Genomic DNA, 22434 nt, shown 5'->3' on the forward strand with positions numbered 1-22434 from the left:
AACAGGACAGGGATGTTCCCTAAAATGCAAATTAGATTTGTCCTTCAGACTTGACATCGTCCACAGTCATTGAACCTCTGGTCCCTACTTCATCTCCAGTTTCACCAATCACTACTTTTCCCACTAGTAGCTTATATTCATCCTTGCCAACATGAGTGCATTTCAGGCATTCTCTTTCAGATTTCCTGTGGCACACACTTTTCCCAGTTAAGCTGCTCTGTCTGGGAAGCTTTCTTTGAACAATAATTTTGCATATTTATTCCCTGCACGGACTCACTTCCACTTCAGTAGCCCTCTTTTATGACATTTTTATACTTTTGTCAGTGTTTATCATAATGTCTTGTGGTTATTACTTTGGTGAATTGTTTTTCCCATCAGACTATACTTGCAAATAGAGGGAAAATCTTTTTTGGTGTTCACTGTTTAGATAATAACCTGGTACATAGTAGATGCTTTATGAATGTCTGAATGAATGAATGAATGAATGAATGATTGGATGGGCAGGTAATTGGTTATAGAATCTCAGTGTTAAGATGTTCTTATTCATCTAATCTCGTTATTAAGGTATTTTTCCCTACATTTCCCTATTTATACTTTCTGATGGAAATAACAATAAATGGAAAGATAGAAGTTTTGGAGCTCTGTAAAATAAAACAAGAAAGACATTTATTGTCTTTATTCCATTTTTATTTTAAGTGTTATTTTCTTATAAATTTTACAAAGTATTCAAGAATTGGGGTAAGCATTGGGGAATCTGTTTTCTAAAATCCCATGGTAATTCTGATGCAGCTGGTTAATATGTGTGAGAACACCTTACATAAGTATATGCAATGAGGTCTGGGGATGTAGCTCAGTGATAGAGTGCTGGTCTAGCATGCACAAGGCCCTGGGTTCCATTCCCACCACTGCAAATATATAATAAATGCAGTGAGTTTATAAATTATTATGTCTTCAGTGCTGGTGATGTATGGTAGGTCCTCCATCAATATTAATTGAATGTTTCTTATTGACTGGATTATGAATTTAGGGGTGGACAAGATGTTATCTGAAAAACTTTATAGAAGCCATAAGATTTGAATAGAATCTAAGGGGTACATAGGGCTTAGATGGGCTAGAATGAAAGTTGGAGTAAATTTTTGTTGGAAGCCATAGTGTGTGGAAGAATTCAAGAGTGGAACAGTACAAGACAATTTTAAATGACAGTGGGTAAACGTGTTGTCTGGAACTGAACTTCACAAGGAACTTGAAACCAAACAGGTAGATTTGGGCCAGATTGTAGAAGACCAGAAAGGAAACTGGAACTTCTGGTCTTCTAGAACTTTATTCTATAGGTCATAGATCTCTGAAAATGGATGTTTGGGGAGGGGCATTTATTACAGTGTGGAAAAAAACAATTGGAACTTCAGTCTATTTCCAATCTTAAAAAACAAATGAATTTTTATTTATATAATATTTGGATTGATAGGGACGACCTTGTTTCAGCCATGTTAAAATAGTCACATACTATATAAGGTAATTCATATATCCTGAGGAGTGAAGGATTGACAGAGCAATACTTCTAGCTTCAGCATTTTGCAGTTTATATCTATTGGGGGATTATAACTTCTAAATGATGAAAGGACCATGAAAATCTTTTCATGTAGAAGTTTCTTGGTTTTATTATGGCAAAGTTCTTGAAAGAGTTATGGAACATACAGTGAATTAAGCATTTCTTAAATTTGGCAGGCTTCAGTGCTTAAGAATGTGAAGTAGGAGGCTTTTTAAAGTTTTTCTTTTTTAGAAAAAAAAGTGTAACAATCCTAATATTCTCTTGTACCAGACTAGAACCTTTTAATCTATCACAGTGTTCAATTGTATTCAAATTTTTAACCATTTTTAATGATGAATGGCAAAATGACTTCAAAAAAGTCTTGTAATATGTAGATATTATTTTGATGATGTATGCTTGGAAATATATCCACCATTTAAAAATTTTTATACTGAAAATGATGAAAGTGTTATCTATAAAAATTCATTTTGCCTTTGAAAAATTTTGGAAACAAAATTTTTTGTTGTTGTTATTGTTGAAACTGTTGAAATAGCAATTTTGTAGGAACAACAGCTGTTGACATCAGAGGAAGTAGAACTTTCTGGGGGGTACAGGAATTAAACTCAGGGGCACTGAGCCATATCCCCAACCCTATTTTGTATTTTATTCAGAGACAGGGTCTCATTGAGTTGCTTAGCGCCTCAGTGTTGTGGAGGTTGGCTTTGAACTTGCGATCCTCCTGCCTCAGCCTCCCGAGCCACTGGGATTACAGACGTGTGCCACCACGCCTGGCTAGGTAGAACTTTTTAAAACATGCTTCAGAAATAGACTTTGCAAAACTTATGGATGGAACTGAAAATTAAATATACTAAATGAATGTAGCCAACTGTAGACTTCTCTTTGGATCTCCTTACCTTTGTGAAGTACAGGCAGTCCTCACTTTCCACAATGCTGTATTAACTGAACCAGTTCTCCTCTTTGAGACATTCTCAGTGACTGAAGTCACAGGTATTACCATGGGAATGTGCCACACAAGGAATTGGTTCCAGGGTGTTTTCAATGCCATTAATATAGTACTGTGCAGAAGCTAGTACTGCCTTGAGTTCTTTTCAACTATGTAGCCCTTAAAACCAAATGCTGAAACAAATTGAGATCCGACTAGAACCTTTTAATCACAGTGTTTAGTTGAAGTTTGTTTTTAAATTTAATTATTAATGCATATTGATTGTGTGAATTAATGGATTTCATTGTTAGGTTTCCCTCCATGCATGTAACATGATTTGATTGTATTCAACTCCCTACTAACCTTCATCCCCTTCCCTGAAAATTCCCCTTCTACTTTCATGGGATTTTGTGGGGTTTTTTGTTTTGTTTTGTTTTTAATTTGTTTGTTTGTTTTTTAGATTCCACATGAGAGAAAGCATGTGATACTTGTCTTTATAAGTTTGGCTTATTTTACTTAATGTGATGCTCTCTAGTTCCGACCATTTTCCTGCAAATGACATGATTTCATTCTTTATGGCTGCATAGTATTCCAAATAAATAGTCCTGGTACTCTCTTGTGTATGTATATCACATTTTCTTTATCTACTTATCTGTTGATGGTCTTCTAAGATGATTCCATGACTTGATTATTGTGAAAATGCTCCATTGAACATGGGTGTGCAGGTATCTTTTTTATATGCTGACTTTAATTTGTTTGGGTATATGCCCAGGAATGGTATAGCTGGAATGTATATGTTCTATTTTTAGTTTTTTGAGGCACTTTCATATGGTGTTTCATAGTGCCCGCATTAATTTACTTTTCTACCAATAGTGTATAAGTGTTTCTTTTCCCCTTGCATTCTCACTAGCATTTGTTATTTTTATTTTCTTGATTATAGCCATTTTAACTGGGGTTAAGAAAGAATCCCAGTGTAGTTTTGATTTGCATTCACCTTTAGCTAAAGATATTTTTCATGTATTTATTGGCCATTTAGTTTTTCTTTTGAGAAGTATCTGTTCAGTTCACATACTTATTTGTTGATTGGATTACCTGTTCTTTGGAACTTTTTTGAATTCTTCATATATTTCAGATATCAAGCCTATGTCTGAATAGCTGGCAAGATTTTCTCACATTCTCTAGGCCGTCTTTTCACTTTGTTGATCGTTTCCTTTGCATCCTTTGCAGTGAAGAAGCTTTTTAATTTGATGTAATCCCATTTGTCAGTTCTTGCCATTAATTCCTGAACAACTGGAGTCCTATTTAGAACTTCACTGAATCTTGAAGTATTTGTCCTATGTTTTCCTGTAGTAGTTTCGGGTCTTACATTAAGGTCTTTTTGAGTTGATTTTTATATAGGGTGGAAGGGATCTATTTTCAATCTTTTTTTAACTAGTGTATGCCCAGTTTTACCATACCTTTTGTCAAAGAGGCTAACTTCTCCAAAGTCTATTTTTGGCACTTTTGTCAAGAATCAAGTGGCTGTAGATATGTAGGTTTATTCCTGGGTCCTCTGTTCTATTTCATTGATTTACATATCTGTTTTTATGCCAGTACCTTGCTGTTTTTGCCATAGTGACTGTATAGCATATTTTGAAATCAGGTATTTTGATGCCTCCCTATTATTCTTTTTACTCAGGATTTCTTTTGCTATTTTGGGTCTTTTGTACTTTCATATGAATCTTAGGACAAAATTTCTAGTTCTGTGAAGAATGTCATCAGTATTTTGATGAGGATCCTAGATTACTTTGGGTAGTGTGGCCATTTTAACAGTATACTCCCAAATGATGACAGGGTGTTCTTTCCATCTTTTAGTGTTGTCTTCAATTTCTTAACAGTTTTATATTTTTCATTATAGAGATCTTTTACCTCCTTCGTCAGATATATTACTAGGGTTTTGTTTGTTTGTTTGTTTTTGAGACTTGTGAATAGAATATTTTTTCCTGATTCCTTTATCTGCAAGTTCATTGTGGGCATATAGGAAAGTCATTGAGTTTTTTTTTTTTTTTCTTCACATACACAGCTTTTATTTTGAAAAATAAAATACAAAAGTCATCAAGTTGTGAATTTGTAATTGTATACAGTAGTCACTGATTTTTTTATATGTTGGTTTTGTGTTCTGTTAGTTCAATAACTTTATTAGTTTTAATTTGTCACCAGTCTATGTTTGGTAGACTCTTTAGGGTTTTCTAGGTATAGAATCATATCATCTACAAATAAGGATAATACAACTCTTCTGTTTATCCCTTTTCTTTTGCCTGATTGCTCTAGCTAAAGTTTCTAATTCCGTATTGAGTAAAAGTGATGAGAATGGATACTGTTGACTTGTTTTTAATTTTCGAGGAAAGGCTGGTAGTTTTTTCCTTATTCAGTATGATGTTGGTTATGGCTTCATCTCATATGTCCTTCATTAGGTTGAGATGTGATCCTTTTATACCTAGTTTATTCAGAGTTTTTGTCATGAATGTTGAATTTTATTGATGGCACTCCTGCATTTGTTGAAATGATCATAATGATTCTTATCCTTAATTCTATTTATATGATGTATTACATTTATTAATTTGTATATGTACATCCCTGGAAAATACCTTGATAATGATGTATGATCTTTTTGGTGTGATGTTAAATTTAATTTGTGAGTATTTTATTGAGGATTTTTGTACTTATTTTCAAATGATTTTATAGTTTTCTCTTTGGTTTGGAAGAGTTCCTTTCCTTCTCTTTTATGGAATAGTTTGAGGAACACTGATTAGTTCTTTGAAAGATTGAATTCAGCAGTGAATTCATCCAGTTTTGTGGTTTTCTTTGTTGGGAGGCTTTTTATTACTGCTTCAATCTCACTGCTAGTTTTTGATCTATTTAGAATTTTATATTCTCTTAGTTCAATTATAGCAGTCATATGAATCCAGAAATGTATCCATTTCTTCTAGATTTCCAAGTTTATTGGCAATGGCATATAATTATATTCCCTTATAATCCTCTGTATTTCAGTAGTATGTGTTGTATTATCCCCTTTTTCATCTCTATTTTCATTTATTTGGGCCATCTGTGTTTCTCAGTTAGTTTGGCTAAGGGTTTTTCTATTTTGTTTACCTTTTCAAAGAACCAACTCTTCATTTCTTCATTGATTCTTTGTATTTTTTTTTTTTAGTTTCAATTTCATTTATTTCTGCACTAATGTTTATTATTTCTTTCCTCCAACCAATTTTTAGTTTGGTTCTTTTTTTCCCTAAGACCGTGAGATACACCATTAAATTATTAATTGGAGATATGTTTTTCCAATGTAGGCACTCACAGCTATGAACTTTCCTCTTGTAATTGCTTTTGATGTGTCTCTCAAAATCTGGTAAGTTATCTTTCCATTTTTATTTGATTCTAGGCATTTTTTAATCCACCCACCTACCCCTGATTTTTTCAGTGATACCCTGTTTATTCAAAAGTGTATTGTCCAGTCTCCATGTGTTTGCATAATTTCTGAAGTTCCTCTTGCTCAATTTCTTCATTATTCCATTATGGTCTGATAAGGTACAATTTGTGTGTGTGTGTGTGTGTTAAGACTTGCTCTGTGAATTAAAGTGGGATCTTAATTTGGAGAAAGTTTTGTGTATATGCTGCCACTATTGGGGTATTCTGTGATGTTTGTTGAGTCCATGTGATCTATAATGTAATTTAACTCTGATATTTCTTTGCTGATTTTTTTTTTTTTTTGCCTGGATGACCTGTATATTGGTGAGAGGGAGATATTGAGGTCACCCACTATTATTGTATTGAGGCCTCTTTCTCTTTTTATGCCCTGTAGTGTTCATGTTATATAGTTGATGCTCCAATATTCAGTGCATATGTATTTGCAATTTTTTAAAATCTTCTTTTCATGAATTGTACCTTTATCAATATGTAGTAATCGTCTTTGTCTCTTCTGATCAGTTTTGGCTTGAAGTCTATTTTGCTGGATATTAGTATTGCTATTTCTGCTTGTTTTTAGATTCCATTTGTTATATCTTTCTCTGTCCTTTCACTTTCAGTCTGAGCATGTCTTTGCCAGTAAAGTGAGTTTCTTGCACACAGCAAACGGGTCTTGTTTTTCAGTCCAATCACCTACTCTGTGTCTTAATTGGAAAATTCAAATAATTTACACTCAGGGTTATCGTTGAAAGACATGTATTAGTTTCTGTCACATTATTTTACTTTTGTTTGTTGTGAATATTTATGTTCTTCCTTATTCATCTTAAGAGGTTGATGCTACTTATGTGTTTATCAACTTTTCAATGTGACTTATTTTTTTTGTGCTCTTATGGTTATGTTTACCTTGCTTCCTCATCTGAGTATAAGATTCTTTGAGTATCTTTTATAATGCTGGTTTAATGGTCATGAATTCTTGTAGTTCATGCTTATCCTGGAAAGTATTTCTTTGTTATTTTGAAAGATAACTATGCTTGACATAAGTGATTTGGCATTTCTCTTTTGCAGCTTTTAATATATTTGTTCTATACTCTTGTTTGTTTAACTACAGTATGTGATGGAGAGGTTCTTTTCTGGTCATGTCTCTTTAGGGTTTTAAATGTTTCTAATACCTGGGTGTCCATGTTAGCTCCAAGATTCGGGAAATTTTCTGTTATTTCACTGATTGGAGTTTCTGTGAAATTAACCCATAGCTCTACTCCTTCCTCTAAACCTGTGAGTCTTAAATTTGGTCCTTTAATGTCCTGGGGAACTTATATGTTCTAACCATAATTTCTTTTTTTTTTTTTTTACTTACTGTTTGGATGTGATAATCATCCACCTTGTCTTCAAACCCAATTTTCTTTCTTCTTTTGATCTGTTGATGGAGCTTTCAACTGATGGTTGCCCCCCCCCCGCCCTTTCTTCCCCTCTCCCTCTTTGGACTTACTGATTTTTGCATTTCCAAGATTTCCAGGTCTTTTTCCCATTTGCTGTCTTTTTATTGAATTGCTTTTTCATATCTTGCATTGTTTTTATTTATTCATTCAACTATTATATGTGTCTTCTTTGAATTCATTCATCATTTAAAATATCAGTCTTGTAGATTCTTTGTCTGACATTTCATTCACTTCAGTATCTTTGGAGTCATTTTCTTTTTCTTTTCTTTTTTTTAAAGATACTTTTTAAAATATTCTTTTAGATATTGATGGGCCTTTATTTATATGTGGTGCTGAAAATCGAACCTAGTACCTCACACATGCTAGGCAAGTGCTCTGCCACTGAGCCACAACTCCAGTTCCTGGAGTCATTTTCTAAAGAGTACTTTAGGAGGGCTTATGTTGCCTTGATTTTTCACTTTTCTTGTATTTCTATGATGGAATTTATGCATCCATTAAGATGGAACTTTTTTGTACTTTTTTTACCTTATTAGTGAACACTTTTTTTTAAAAATATATTTATTTATTTTTTTAGTTTTCAGTGGACACAACATCTTTGTTTGTATGTGGTGCTGAGGATCGAACCCGGGCCGCACGCATGCCAGGCGAGCGTGCTACCGCTTGAGCCACATCCCCAGCCCATTAGTGAACACTTTTAATGAATGATGTATTTAGGGAAACTGATTTATATGTAGTGTTGAATCTGATTCCCTGTGGCTTCTTTGGCTGTGATTGGTGGGTTTTGACTCCATGCTTGCAATGTTATAGTTTATGTGACCTGCTTGTTCTGTAGTTCTCCTGAGAATGTGGACCCTCTAGAGGTTTAAACAGATGTATTGTAGACAGCTGTGTACATGGGGTGCACCCTGTGTGGTTACTCCTCCATATTTGTTATAGATATGCAGTCAAAAAGGATGTAGAATCTATCTAGGTTTTGGTTATTCATAGATGTGATGTACAGCAATTGTGTTATTTCTCTGTTGTTGTTGGGGAATGAATGACCAGGAACAGGACTTCAGGTCTTCCCTGGCCATTCCTGATTGGGGTGAGGTCATCAACTGGAGGGTTTCATCTCCCTTATTATTTAAGTTGAAATAATTGCCAGAATTCAAGTAAGATTAAGTTGCAGATAAATTGAGGTGCAGATTCTCACAAGAGGCTGGAAATATAACTTAGTAGTAAAACATCTGCTCCACATGCTCAAGGCACTGGACTTGATTCCCAGAATTGCGAAGAATAAAGGGCATAACACTACCATATTTAAAAAAAACTAGGTATGCAAATACAGTAATAGTAAATTAAAAGTAATTCTCACCACTTTACCAATAGTAGGAAAGAGAAGAACAGAAATACAATGAAGTTACTAATTCATAAGGGTAAGAAGTAACAGATACTAAAAAATAATAGAAAGGAAATAGAAAAAAGTGAAAGTTTGGAAAGTGAGAAAAAGAGAAGAAAGAAAGGTCCAATTAAAGTTTTTAATTTTTTTTTTTTAATTTAGAAAGGGAGAAGTTAGAAGAGAAAAAAAAGAAAAAAGATTCAATTAAAGATTTTTTGAAACCAAATGGAGAGACATGAAGAAAAGAAAACAAATATTAAAAGGGAGAAGAAATGAGAGGGAGAAAAAAAGAAAAGGGCAAAAAGGCAAAAGAAAATATGTATATATTCATTTGTTTTGTTTATTATTTTTTTGGTACCTGGTATTGAACCTAGTAGTACTGTACCACTGAGCTATAGCCTCAGCCCTTTTGACTGTTTTATTTTGAGACAGGTCTCCCTAAATTCCTGAGGCTGGCCTCAAACTTGAGATCTTGCCACTTCAGTCTCCCCTAGTAGCTGGAATTATACGCATGTGCCATCGCACCTCTTTTACATTTTCAAACCAAACTGGAATGACCAAAAAATGTCTTAATATAAGAGGAAACATTTCCTTTCTGCCAATAATGTCAATTGTGTAAGAAAAAGAGGGTGTTTTCATTCCTATGCCTTACCAAAGGAATCTTCTTTTTGTACCCTCTTTGACTGTGTACCCTATGTATTTACCCTTTTTTTATGTGTGTGATGTTCACCTGGAAATCAAAGCTGAGCCAGTTGTAACAGTGCTTGGTTTCCTTCTCATCAGTACAGGCTAAAATCAGTGCTTCTGGGTTCGATTCCCAGTACCAGGTATACATGTATACATATACACACATTTTCTTTGCCTTTCTTCCTTTTTTCTTCTTTTATCTCTTTCTCTCATTTCTTTTTATTTTATTTTATTTTTAAATATTTCATCACAAACTTTCTGCCAGTAGCATTTTACTCTGGTTTTATTATCACTGCATATTCCTAGGGCAGAACTGACACCAGTCATTGTAGCACTCTTGGGTCTCTGGTCCTTTCTTTGATGGCTGCTTCAAGGGTCGGGAAATGCTGTGGGATCTCAACTGCACTTAAGTGAGTGGGTGTCAACAGATTCTTCACCTACTCTATCCCCACTGGCACTGGTGTTCTGAAAATTAGTTCTCACATATATTCCACATGCAATTCTTGTGTGTCCCTGCCCCCCGCTGGAGTTCCCATAGCTGGTTTCTCAAGTTGACAGTTATAAGTGGAAAGTCATCTTTGTTCACTTAGGTGTCACAAATCATCCTCCTACTACATAAAGCTCTGTAGTTTTATATCAAATGCTTTCCACCATAGCCAAACCAACTCGGAAGGCCAGCACTTGCTGGTTTAGCGTTTAACATTTGCGCTAGTTCCCAGAGAAAGGAACGTGTAGGGATCTTTGACTCCCAAACTCCAGATAAGACCTTTTCAAGATGACTCCTTGATACTACACCATGATTACATGTAGGGTAATAGAGAATACTTCCCCAGTGCCAGTATGCTAGTTAGAATCCAGGTTTGCTGTCTGTTTAGACTGTACTTGCGCTTGGTGTCAAAACCTCTGCTAACTGTGCTTTCTGGGTCATTTTCATTTATCTCTTTTACTTGTGTCACTGTCTCACTTTCTGTTCTACTTTCCAAAATCTCACTTAACCTCAAGGAGTAGCTGTTCTTTATTTGTTTTGATTCCATCCCCAGGAGAAACTGGAGTCATTGGGTACTGCTGTTGTACCATGTTGGACTTTCCACCAAGTTTTTTTCTTTTTCAATTTTGTTTTACTTTGATGACAAGCTTCTTTAATTACATGCTCTCATTTAATATACGAATGTAGAAGGGGAGACACTGGCTGAAAAACTGTTACTAATGGGATACACAATGTAAAGGTGACTACTACAGGGAACCTTTAAAAGTTTTTGAGCATGGGGCTAGGCAGGCAGGCTGGCACATGGCTATAAATGCAGCTACCTGGGCAACTAAGGCAGGAAGATTGCAAGTTTAAGACCAGCCTGGGCAATTTATTGAGACCTGGTTACAAAATAAGGTATAACAAAAAGGGCTGGAAATGTAGCTCAGTATTAAAGCACTTGCCTAGCATGTTTGAGGCCTTGGGTTCAATTCCCAGTACTGTTTAAAAAAAAAAAAAAAAAAAGGATTTTTGAGCGTGGAGTAACAGGTTAGTGGAGGGAGGGAGAAGAATGAATGAATATTTCAGAGGATGAGTCAGAACTTTGAGTTTTGGTATTGGGGAATGTAGAATATGGAATTCACAAGAATGACCAAAGTTTGAGCTTTATTGTGTATTGGATATAATGTACTATTAACAGGGAGTCAAAAAAATAATGATAGGGTGAAGTCATGGGGGTAAGAAGATACATTTTTTACTTTATACATTGAGTTTTTTTTTTTTTAAGATGTATGAGCTTAGAATTTTTTTCTAAGAATTATTAACTGAGGCAACATGTTTGGCAGAGTAATTAAGAACATGGTTTATGGAGTCAGACTTTATTAGTTTGAATACCTGCTCCATCACTTCATAGGCAGTCATTTAACCTCTCTGTGCCTCAGTTTCCTTATCTATAAATAGTAACAGTACCTAACTCATAGGATGGTATGGAGATTAAATGAGCTAATATGAAGTATTGGAGCAGTGCCTGGAACCTAGTGACCTGTTAGAGTTTTTCAAGTAAGTAAACAAATGTGGAAAGTGCTCAATAAATAGTAGCTGTATAATACAATTATAATCACATTGCGTGCCTGTCTTTGTAGTATTTAACACCAGAGGTTAAATAGCATTCTCTGCTCCCTGAGCAGCTTTGAGTTCAGTTGAGCAGAACTTCCTCATACACTTGTTATGTGCCAGGTACCATGCTAGGCATAAGGAGTACAAATGAGGAATGTGTCAGCCCTTCTCCTGAGAGGACACAACCAGTAGAAGGATGTACAGCAGGACATGTAGAAGGAAAAGCCTTGTGTGTGTGTGTGTGTGTGTGTGTGTGTGTCCGTGTCCTAATTATTTTACGAGATGTATGCATTCTATGATTTTTTTTGGTAGTTTTAGAAAAATGTATGGACAACAGGTGTTATACTTTTGTATTCTTCATAGTGCTAGGCATCAGTGTCCCTATGTAAAAGCTCATTGAATAACACATTGATTAGTTTTGGAAAATATTAAATGTGAATTATTTTTTTAAGAGGGATTGTTCTTATTTCAGTTCCAAGAAACTATGATCCTACTTTACATCCTTTTGAGGTCCCACGAGAATATGTAAGAGCTTTAAATGCTACCAAACTGGAGCGTGTGTTTGCAAAACCATTCCTTGCTTCCCTGGATGGTCACCGAGATGGAGTCAATTGCCTGGCAAAGCATCCAAAGAGCCTGGCTACTGTCCTTTCTGGGGCATGTGATGGAGAGGCAAGTGACACTCTAAACCTTGATGTTTAAAACTAAAACATTTTATATTACAAATATTTTTTCTTTAGTTTTTAGTTATTGTAGGTTTTACTTTCAGTTTCATTCTTTAAGATTAAATTGTTTGAAACAGTAAGTTTGATAGTTTTATCTAATCCCCAAAAATTATAAATACAGTAGCGTAAGGCTCAATTTGACAGTAATAAAGTAACTTTACAATAAAGATGTGAGTTTTTTTCATAGAGGAGATTATTAATGATTCAACACTTTAATTTCCTACTCTGATAAGGAAAAAGCTTTGAAATACTTTAAACTAGAATCAACAAAATTTGTGATGATTAAATTTTCTTCTCGTTGATACACACGCGCACACACACGCGCACACACGAACACACACATCCATGTGCATTGAATTAGTCTAGGTCGAAGGAATTGTTTCTAGCTGCCTGGTAGAATGATTCATAGCCTTTTCAGTGGAAAATTTCTTTTTCTTCAAATGTAGTATTCCTGTGCCTGACTGTTGTTACATTTATAGTTCACTGAAATTTCCTGGTGTGTTTTATCATAGGTTAGAATTTGGAACCTGACTAAACGAAAATGTATACGTGCAATACAAGCACATGAAGGTTTTGTACGAGGAATATGTACTCGCTTTTGTGGGACTTCTTTTTTTACTGTAAGTACACAACTGTTGTCATTGAATCTTCTCAACATGTAAAAGAATGATTTAATTGAACAAATTATTTTATAGTTCCTATATTTGTTCCAAAGTCTTATTGGAGTTTTACGATATAAAGAGCTTATTGAACCTTGAAAAGTTCTAGTTTTTAGTTTTTCTTATACTTTTTGTCTTCTTATAAATAATTACTTAACATCATTGAACTAATATTGTACTAGCACTTAAAAAGAGGAATTAATGGAAGGTAAGACTGGCAAGGTAGTTTGGCTTACTCTGGAAGACTGTCTGCTAAAATGAATAATAGTACTTCAGCTGTCAGATAGTAAGGGATCATTGAAGGGTGTGTGTGTGTGTGTGTGTGTGGTAAAATATACATAACATAAAATTTGTTTTAACTATTTTTAAGTGTATAGTTCAGTGTTATTAAGTATGTTCATGTTTTTGTTCTATGATTTGCCATCCTTGGAGTGAAAACAGTAGAAAGAAATGATGACATTTAGTAACTTGGAGGTTTAACAGTCTTGACAACTGAAAGGTACCTAGGAAGAAGATAGTTCCTATTATAGAAAAGGACAGGTCCAGGAGTATGAGCAAACTTAGAGGAGGGGAAAAGGTATGGTTTGATGACCTGGTCTGCCAGTGGTTATTCTAGTGAAGATGCCTGTCATCCCTTTACAAATATAGGTCTGGAGTTAAGGAGGATCAGAGCTAACTGTGGCATTCTCAGTAAAAAGTTAATGATTAAAGTCATAGTATGGCATCAGTAGGAGGAAATGAAGGGGAAAATTGTAAATACAAGATGTCAGAGGAGGGGCATCTAGGAAGTAGGAAAACCTGGGAGTAACCACAGAGCTCAAAGACCCTATTAATGTGGACAAGGTGCCTGACACTATACTATATGTCATAGAAGGAATTTTGTGACAAGTTGGAGCAGACAGCAACTAAGGCTTTTTCCATTTGTCCAGTTGGTTATTCTTCTGGATATATTGATTCATTTAATATCCCAGCTAGAGTATTTACTGTATGTTTTTTAGATGCTCAAAATGAATAAAGGCTGGTTGGAAGCATTATTCACAATAGTAAAGATACGTAATCAATGTAAGTGTCCATCAACAGATAAATTGTTAAAGAAAATGTGGCATATATACACAATAGAACACTTTTCAGCCTTTAAAGAGAAAATTCTGTCTTTTGCAACAATAAATGAACCTAAACTAGATGTGGTGACATCAGCCTGCTGTTGGAGGATTATAAGCTCATGCCCCACCTTAGCAATAGTATGTGCCTAAGCAACTTAGTGAGACCTTGTCTCAAAAGAAAAGATCATAGGAGGTGGGGATGTGGCTCAGTGGTAAAACACCTTTGGGTTCAGTCCTTAGTACCAAAAACAACAAGAACAAAAAATTAATGAACCTAGAGGACATCACGATAAGTGATTAGCCAGGTAGAAAAAGAGAAACACCGCATAATATCACTTACGAATGGACTTTAAAATGGTCATACTCACAGTAACAAAGTAGAATGATAGTTCCCAAGGGCTTTTGGGGGTGGGGTTCTAGGAAGACAGGCAGAAGAAATAAGCTCAGGAGATCTGTTGTACAGTTTGGTCATAACAATAATAATTTGGTATTAATAATATACTGTATTCTTGCAAGTTGCTCAAAGAATAGATTTTAAATGTTCTCACCACAAAAAAATAAGCATATGAGATAATGGATTTGTTAATTAGCTTGATTTAGTCATTTTGTGGGGAGGGCATGTATACCATAGATTTCTGTCACCTTAAAAAATATAAAATAATAATTAAAAACAATAAAAATGTTTCATGTTCACCACTTAGTCCCTTTTTTCAGATATCTTAAAATAATGTTTACTTTGTTAGACATGAAACAGTTTTTATTGATGCACTGTAATGAAAGTTGCCACAATTTTGTCACTGTTTTAAAAAATGTTTATTATACAGTGTCACAAAAGATAAGCCTTCATCAACTGACTTTTATAATATCTAAGGTACCCCAGTTTGTAATATCAGAAGGTCTTTCTTAGCTTACCCAGCATGGAGATGAAATATTCTAACCAGAATGTTTTCTTGTTTGCACAAAGTGTTGTTAAACCTTTTTCAAGATTGATGTTCTGCTGAAGCTTGTACTCAATAGACTGTGTACAGCAGCTTAGTCATTTACAAGGAAGTTCAGTCTTGAGCTTGCAGATATTATATCAGAAGCTTTGAGAGAAATTGCCTCAAGGGGGTGTGTGTTCAAGGACACAGTTTATCCTGTTTTCTATAAAAGCTAAAATATCCCATTGGTCAAAACCCGATAGGCCAAGCCCCAGGTATCCGGATTATACCTTACTAACTCCCAGTAGAATCAGATTTCAGAATTGAGTTTTAGTATGTTGTCAGTAGCTCAGATTCAGAGTTATTAATAAGATGTAGTCTAACTAGATACTTTTAGCCTATTGTAAGGATGTTGTTACGGATTCTATTTATTAGTATCTTCAAAACCAGAAATTCCTGATTCTATTGCCAAAACCTGTCTTTAATCAGTTTTCTGATGTTTTGTGTAATGTGAAGTGATTTGCTGGAAATGTTTCCATTTTTTAATTTGCTGCAAAAAGAAAGCTAAATTCATGTTCCTTTTGTAGATAAAAATGTCTCATTATTTTTATTAAAAATTCAGTATAGGGGCTGGGGTTGTGGCTCAGCTGTAGAACCCTTGCCTCGCATGTGTGAGGCAACTGGGCTCAATTCTCAGTACCACATAAAAATAAATAAACAAATAAAGGTATTGTGTCCATCTATATCTAAAAAAAATTTTAAAAAGTTTAAAAATTCAATATAAATTTTATATAACATAGAAATATAAACTTTATTTATTTATTTATTGTGGTGCTCAGGGTTGAACCCAGGGCCTTGTGCATGTGAGGCAAGCACTCTACCAGCTGAGCTATATCCCCAGCCCAGAAGTGTAAACTTTAAAACTAGCAATTTGGTACAGTTTAAACATTCTTAATTTGAAAGCTGAAGTACTTTAAACTCTGAAAGTTTTTGAGCATTGGCATAATGCCAAAAGTGGAAAGTTTTATGCCATAAAACAGTTTCAATAAAAGTAGAAGGGAGACCAAATAGAATAGAGGAAGGGATCAAGAGAGAAGGAAGAGCATGAAGGAGTACTGGGGAACAAGATCTACCATGTACAGAGATATACCACAGTGAATCACATTTTTACATATAATTTATGAATTTAAAGTAATAATAGATGGGAGATCAATAGAGTAAAGCAAATAGATCTGGGGAGGGAATGGGAAGGAAAAGCAGAATGAAATTGATCAAAATCTGTTATGTATAATGAATGCCATAATTGTGTATAATTACAGTGCATCAATAAAAACTGTTTCATGTGTACATATTAAAAATATTGTAAAAAATTACCTTCAGACAAGGGATACTCAATGTGTGTATGTATAGTTATGCAGTACCACATATATTATTACTATATATTTTAAACCACAGACCATGTTATATTACACTTTCTGTTTTGCATTCCTATTTGACCTAATTTCAAATATGACTACCAAATACTCAGAGCTAAGTTATTATATATTTTTACTTAGCCTTTTTGGGGTTGAGCTGCCTACACGTCTACTCACCATTGTTTTGTCACAATCTAGGCAACCGTCAGCGTGGTGAGAAAACAAATGATGCTTTTTCTAGCATTAGCAAATAATTTTGATCTTATGAACCCCCCAAAAGTTCTCAGGGTCCTCCAGGGACCTTGAAAACCACTAATTCAGTAGTTTGCAGAGTCCTATGTCACAGGAAGAAGGGCTTTATTACAAGATTATAAATAATGCCTTTTCTCTTGCTTTTTTATGTCTTATTTCATTTTTACATTTGTAATTATATATCATTGTATTATGTATGGCATCAGATCGGCTTAAACTTTACCTAATATTCAAGCCATTTATTATAATCCATTTTTCCCTAATTTGAAGTGACATTCTTATGACTGAGTGCATTTTGCATCATATTTATGACCTTCTTTTTCCTATTATTATTCTTTTGCTTTACTTATGCTATTTTATTTTTAATTTTATCTACTTCATGTATGTGTCACAATTCTTTTCCATAGAAGGGTGGCATGTAACTGCATTAGTAAATGTGATAAAGGAAGAATATTGTATGTGTGGTTTTTTAAAAATGAGATGTTTATAATTTGATATGTGTTGGCAAGTTTTAATTTATAACTGTTGTTCATTACCATCATAATAAAACAAATATTTCTAGGTTGGTGATGACAAAACTGTGAAGCAATGGAAAATGGATGGACCAGGCTGTGGAGAAGAGGAAGAGCCACTGCATACAATCTTAGGAAAGGTATAAATTTAAATTTCCTTGTAATTTGCCTATTAAAACTCTTCTCTCTTTTTATTATTTCATAATTATAATTTCCAGAAAGGAAAAAATGTAAATATGAAATGAGAGGTTTTTTTCTGTAATAATTGAACTATTTTAAGCAATTTTTAATTCAGTTACATTTCTTCAAAGCTAAAGAATTTGAACAGTTTTTTGGAGTTTATTATAGTAGGGCTTGATTTGTTTTTAGCTATAGGACACAAAGGAACATTTATTATAAAACAACATAGAATAAAATCTACAAGGTAGAGGTTAGAAAAAATAATGCTTCAGCTTCTGTTTGGTTTTATATCATCATAGATCTTACACAGCTCAGATTTTCTTGAAAGAAAATGAAGGAAATGAAGAAGTGTAGTGTATGATGCTTCTTACAAATTGTTCTGTAGATGAGATGCTATGGTTTAGTTATCATAGCTTAAGTTTAATTCAGAATGTTTGAACTATCCGTGTTTTATAATGCATACATTTTTATGTTGAGGCAAAATTCTAAAATTAGATTTACTCTTTAACCTAAATATGTTCCAATTTTTTAAATCACCACTTTATTTCAGTATTGTGATTAATCTTTTCTTGACCTTCTGGCTAAGAGCAAGTGCAGTATACTGGTTAGTATATATTTTGGTTCTGCCTCAGATATCAAGAAATTCCAAATGTTCCAAGGGACATGAAGGTGTTGTATGAATTTAAGATGGAGATAATTCCCAGGTGATAATTCCTAAAACAAAATTGGGTTCATTCTTAAATCTTTTTTTAACTCTTTAGAATACTTTCTTCCACTTGCAGGAATGGCTTTAAAAGAAGTCATTTTTTTGTTTTGTTTTGTTTTGGGGATTTCCTTAAAAATGAAAGTATGGATAGATGTATTTAAATTTTTAGCCTGCAAATTTGAAATAGTAGTGGAAACATCCATCTGTAACAATCTCTTTGCTTTTAAAGACAGTGTATACTGGAATTGATCATCATTGGAAAGATCCTGCTTTTGCCACATGTGGACAGCAAGTTGACATTTGGGATGAACAAAGAACCAATCCTATATGTTCAATGACCTGGGGATATGACAGTATAAGTAGTGTTAAGTTTAACCCAATTGAGGTAATGTTATTTTAAAAAATATGTTGTTGTTATTTAATCATTTCAGCTCTGTGTAGGAAACTTTTGGATAAAGGAGTTTTTAAAATTTTATTGGTTTTCTGGCATTTGATCACTTTTTTCAGATTATATCCAAGTTCTGTCAAATCTCAACATGTTTCTCTGAAGTTTAGTTCCAGACATCAGTGTGTTAACATTTTGAGAGAAAGGATGTATGTGTGCTTATGGAGGTAGAACTACGCAAATACTCAACTGTTTAACTTTGAATTTATGTATACCTTCAACACTCATGTTTCACTGATTATTTCATTGTACTTTTAGAAAAATGTTAGTTTTTTTTTTAAATTATCGGAGGTCAGAAACAGCAACATTGAGCATTGTTTTCTTTATAAATCATAAGGATATAGTGCTTCATAATAACATGCATGATCATTATTATACTGTGATAATTAGTGATAGTTTTCTTTGTTTAAAAGTCTGCCAAGTTCCTTCCTGGTCTAAGAGAAAAGACTTAAGAGATTGGCCACTACATATTATCTATTCAGGTGTGAATTTAGGAATGAAGGCTCCCTGGAGTCTATGCTAGCAAAGACTCCAGATCTTTTCCTGGGCTTTATTGTTAGAATGCATTTTAATAGCCAGGTGTTGTGGTGCACACCCGTAATCCCAGTGGCTGCGAAGGCCGAGGCAGGAGGATTGCCAGTTCAAAGCCAGCCTCAGCAACTTAGCAACACCCTAAGTAACTTAGCAAGACCCTGTCCCTAAGTAAAATATAAAAAAGGGCTGGGGATGTGGCTCAGTGGTTGAGCACCCTAGGGTTCAGTCCCCCCACCCCAAAAAGAACACATAGTAATGATGAATTCATTGTTCAGAACACTCAGTAGAGATGCTTTCCTTCAGAAAGAAAAAGAGATCAAAGCATGCATAATCTCATTTTACAAGTTATCAGGAGGCTACCATATTAGGTGCTGTAAACAAAAATCCTGATATGTAAGTTTTATACCCTCAGAGACTCAGACTAGTAAAAGGAGGGAAGAAAGATTAAGTCAAAGTAGCAAATAATGAGAACTATGTGATGTAATAGAATATAAGGTGCTGTAGTGTGATGTGAGTGTGTCTTTGAAGTATTGCCAAGAAAGCAGTCTAAATACACCTTTCTTGCCACCCACATGTGCCTATGTACACACTTCTAGGAGATGCTACAGATCTAGAGCAGAGGTTGGCAGAGCACAATCTGTGATCAGATGTGACCCATTGCCTGTTTTTATAAAGTACTACTAAAACACAGTTTGGCTCTCTTGTTTACTTACTGTCTGTAGCTGTTTTACACTATAATGGCAGCATTGAGTAATTGCTGTAACATGGCCCACAAATTCTAAAATACTTACTCTCTGACCTTTTACAGAAAAAGTTTACTAATTCCTAGTCTAGAGTATCTCTTTCTATTGTACCCTCATTCCATCCTCCAGCTTCCTTCATGTTTCCCTTGGTTATAGAGTACAGTACGGCCTAGAGGACCAAGCTGGCTTTACAGTGTAGGACTACAAACACAAGCAACTTGAAAGAATGTTTTATGTCCCACTTACTGTGGAGCCAAGTCAAAACTGTATTTTCTGCCAGTGTACCTTTGAATTGATTTTATCCACATCACAATTCTTCTCTATATTTTTTATTTTAAAATGAGTTTAATTATATCTCTCAGTGTATGTCATAGGTGTTTTTGTGAGCATAAATTATAGTAATGTATGTGAACATTTTTTAAAATGCTACTCAAATTCAAGATGATGATGATATTACTATAAAAAATAATGAACCCAGACAGATGGATTTCTGCTTTTCAAGGGACAAATCTTTTGCTTTTCTATTTTGGTGAACATCTACGTCAAAGGAGCTGATGGCCAATTCAGAAATCATAAGTCACTGCTAGTCATGACCTAGCAACCAAGTTTCATTAATAGTCATGACCTAGCAACCATGTTTGTCACACTTGCCTACATAATAGCTCTATTCATTCTCCTGTTTATTATTAAACCTATGAACTGAGTGCTAAAAACAAATGGTGTGTGTTTCTCTTATCCTGTATCAAACTTAATGGAAAGGACATGTTGCTGTGAACAAATGGAGTATGTTTGTCTACTCTAATTATTAATAATTAATCTTCTGTTAAAATATTGAAGCCTAGTATTCAGTAAAACCAAAAATTTATCTTGAGTGTTCCCATATTTTACAATGTGAAAATTGACTTTCAGAGTAGGTAGATTTTTTTGCTTTCCTCAGATCAGTCTTTATGTTTAGAAATGGAATCTGGTCATACCCTAAGATGACATAAGGAAAAGCCAAGAAAAGTTGAGGGGTCTCTAGGGCAGCTCTCAGAGGCAACAATTGAGAGAGGAGGCTTTTGGAAAAGTCTGAGAAGAAATCATGGTTGTAACATTAGCTTTATGATGTTGATTTGAACAGTATGTGCTCAGTAGTAGTAGGAGTTAGCAGACCATACACCAATTTAGTAAGTCCTGATCCATTTGCACTATGAAATAGTCGGCAGAAGGAAGAGTTGTGTGTTAGAAACCATGAGTGAAGAGAAAGGGTAGTATTTAGGGCTCCTGAACTAGGTAGTAGAGGGCTTATTTTCACTTAATGTCAGTGGTTATGTAAGTACCTTGCACATTTAAAACTGATTTAGGAATAAGCTAAATATTTGAAACATCTTAAAAAGGTTGGACAAAGAACAGGCCTAATTTATATAGAGAGTTAACAAATATTTAACTTCTAATAAAGCAGAAAATTTACGTGTTAAGAAAATATTGTCAAATAGAGGTAGTGACTTCTAGGGAACCTGAGACAGGAGGATCACAAGTCTGAGGCCAGCCTTGGCAACTTAGCAAGACACTTTCAAAAATAGAAAACAAAAAGAACTGGAGATACCCTTCAGTGATAGAGTATCTGGGGTCCAATCCCCAGTACCACAAACAAAAGAACAGATATTAACTTTTAAATGACATTACATAAGACTGTCGTATTGCGGTAAAATTAGCATATTCCCACATTGCGGTATATATTGTCTTTTCAGAAAATAAGTAGCCCTGAATATCCAAAGCCATGAAATTGTTTATACTTTTAAGTTCAGTAGTGTCACTCCTGAAATTTTCCTAAGGAAAACTGTTAGTGAGTAGAAATATTTTAAGTGTTGTTTATAGTAGTGAAAGCTTAAACAAGTCAAAGTTGAAGAATACATAAATAAAATATGTTCTATTATAAATTTAAAAACAGTGTTAGCTGCACACTGTTATCACTGGCATCTAAAATATATGCATGGGGACTTCACAATGAAACTACTTAGGTTTCTAAGATTATACATGATTTATAACCTCATAAAATGAGCTTTAATATTACAATTTGGTGTTTTAGCATAAAGATTAAGGTTATTAATTCATTTGTGCACTGAATAGACATGGTTTGCTGCCAAGCCTGACTTTTAACTGGTGATTATTATAATTATTTTTAGACATTTCTTTTGGGAAGTTGTGCTTCTGATAGAAATATAGTACTATATGATATGAGGCAAGCTACTCCTCTGAAAAAGGTGAGTTTCAATTTTGTCTTTGCTTTTTCATTTCTCTGTAAATTGAGTAGCTGAAAATGTGGAGCAGATATTTTTATTTTCAAAGAGATAGTCTTATATCCCAGAGTGGCATTCTCTCAGCTTCTCATTGCACTGTAGAGACCCTTAAGTTTCTGTGTCTTCTATGATGCCAGCATGTCTTAGACATCTAATTTGTACTTATTGAATTGAAAATTATTTAATGACATATCTTGTATATTACTTCTTAGAAATATATAATAATATATCGGGCCTCATGATTATCAGATGACATATATGATAAATAAAGTATTTTATTCCTGAAAGTTTTAGAACTCATTCACATAACCAGCTTTATTTGTTTAGATATATGCTTATGGGTACTATTTAGTTTTCGGGGTGTTTTTTTTTTTTTTTGTTGTTGTTGTTATTTGTTTGTTTTTTAGACAGGCACTATCTTATCCAAGGTAATAGACTTCCCAACAGTTCTAAGATGATAATTCC

General features: G+C 34.2%; 1 protein-coding gene across 2 annotated transcripts in view; it reads left to right on the top strand.

The window, feature by feature from the left end:
• Dcaf13 (DDB1 and CUL4 associated factor 13) overlaps window positions 1-22434 on the top strand; it is a 40237-nt gene that overhangs the window by 974 nt on the left and 16829 nt on the right. The window contains exons 2-7 of one of the 2 annotated variants that reach the window (XM_058585651.1): window positions 5798-5856; window positions 11969-12168; window positions 12734-12841; window positions 17133-17222; window positions 18198-18353; window positions 21856-21933. In XM_058585651.1, the coding sequence (XP_058441634.1) occupies window positions 5838-5856; window positions 11969-12168; window positions 12734-12841; window positions 17133-17222; window positions 18198-18353; window positions 21856-21933 (651 nt within the window). In that variant the 5' untranslated portion in view covers window positions 5798-5837. The remainder of the gene's footprint in view (window positions 1-5797; window positions 5857-11968; window positions 12169-12733; window positions 12842-17132; window positions 17223-18197; window positions 18354-21855; window positions 21934-22434) is intronic. The other variant, XM_046464743.2, reaches the window with a different exon arrangement.

Source organism: Marmota monax, unplaced genomic scaffold, assembly GCF_021218885.2.
Source record: "Marmota monax isolate L192 unplaced genomic scaffold, Marmota_monax_Labrador192_F-V1.1 WCK01_AAM20220418_F8-fsc00003, whole genome shotgun sequence".
Lineage (NCBI taxonomy): Eukaryota > Metazoa > Chordata > Mammalia > Rodentia > Sciuridae > Marmota > Marmota monax.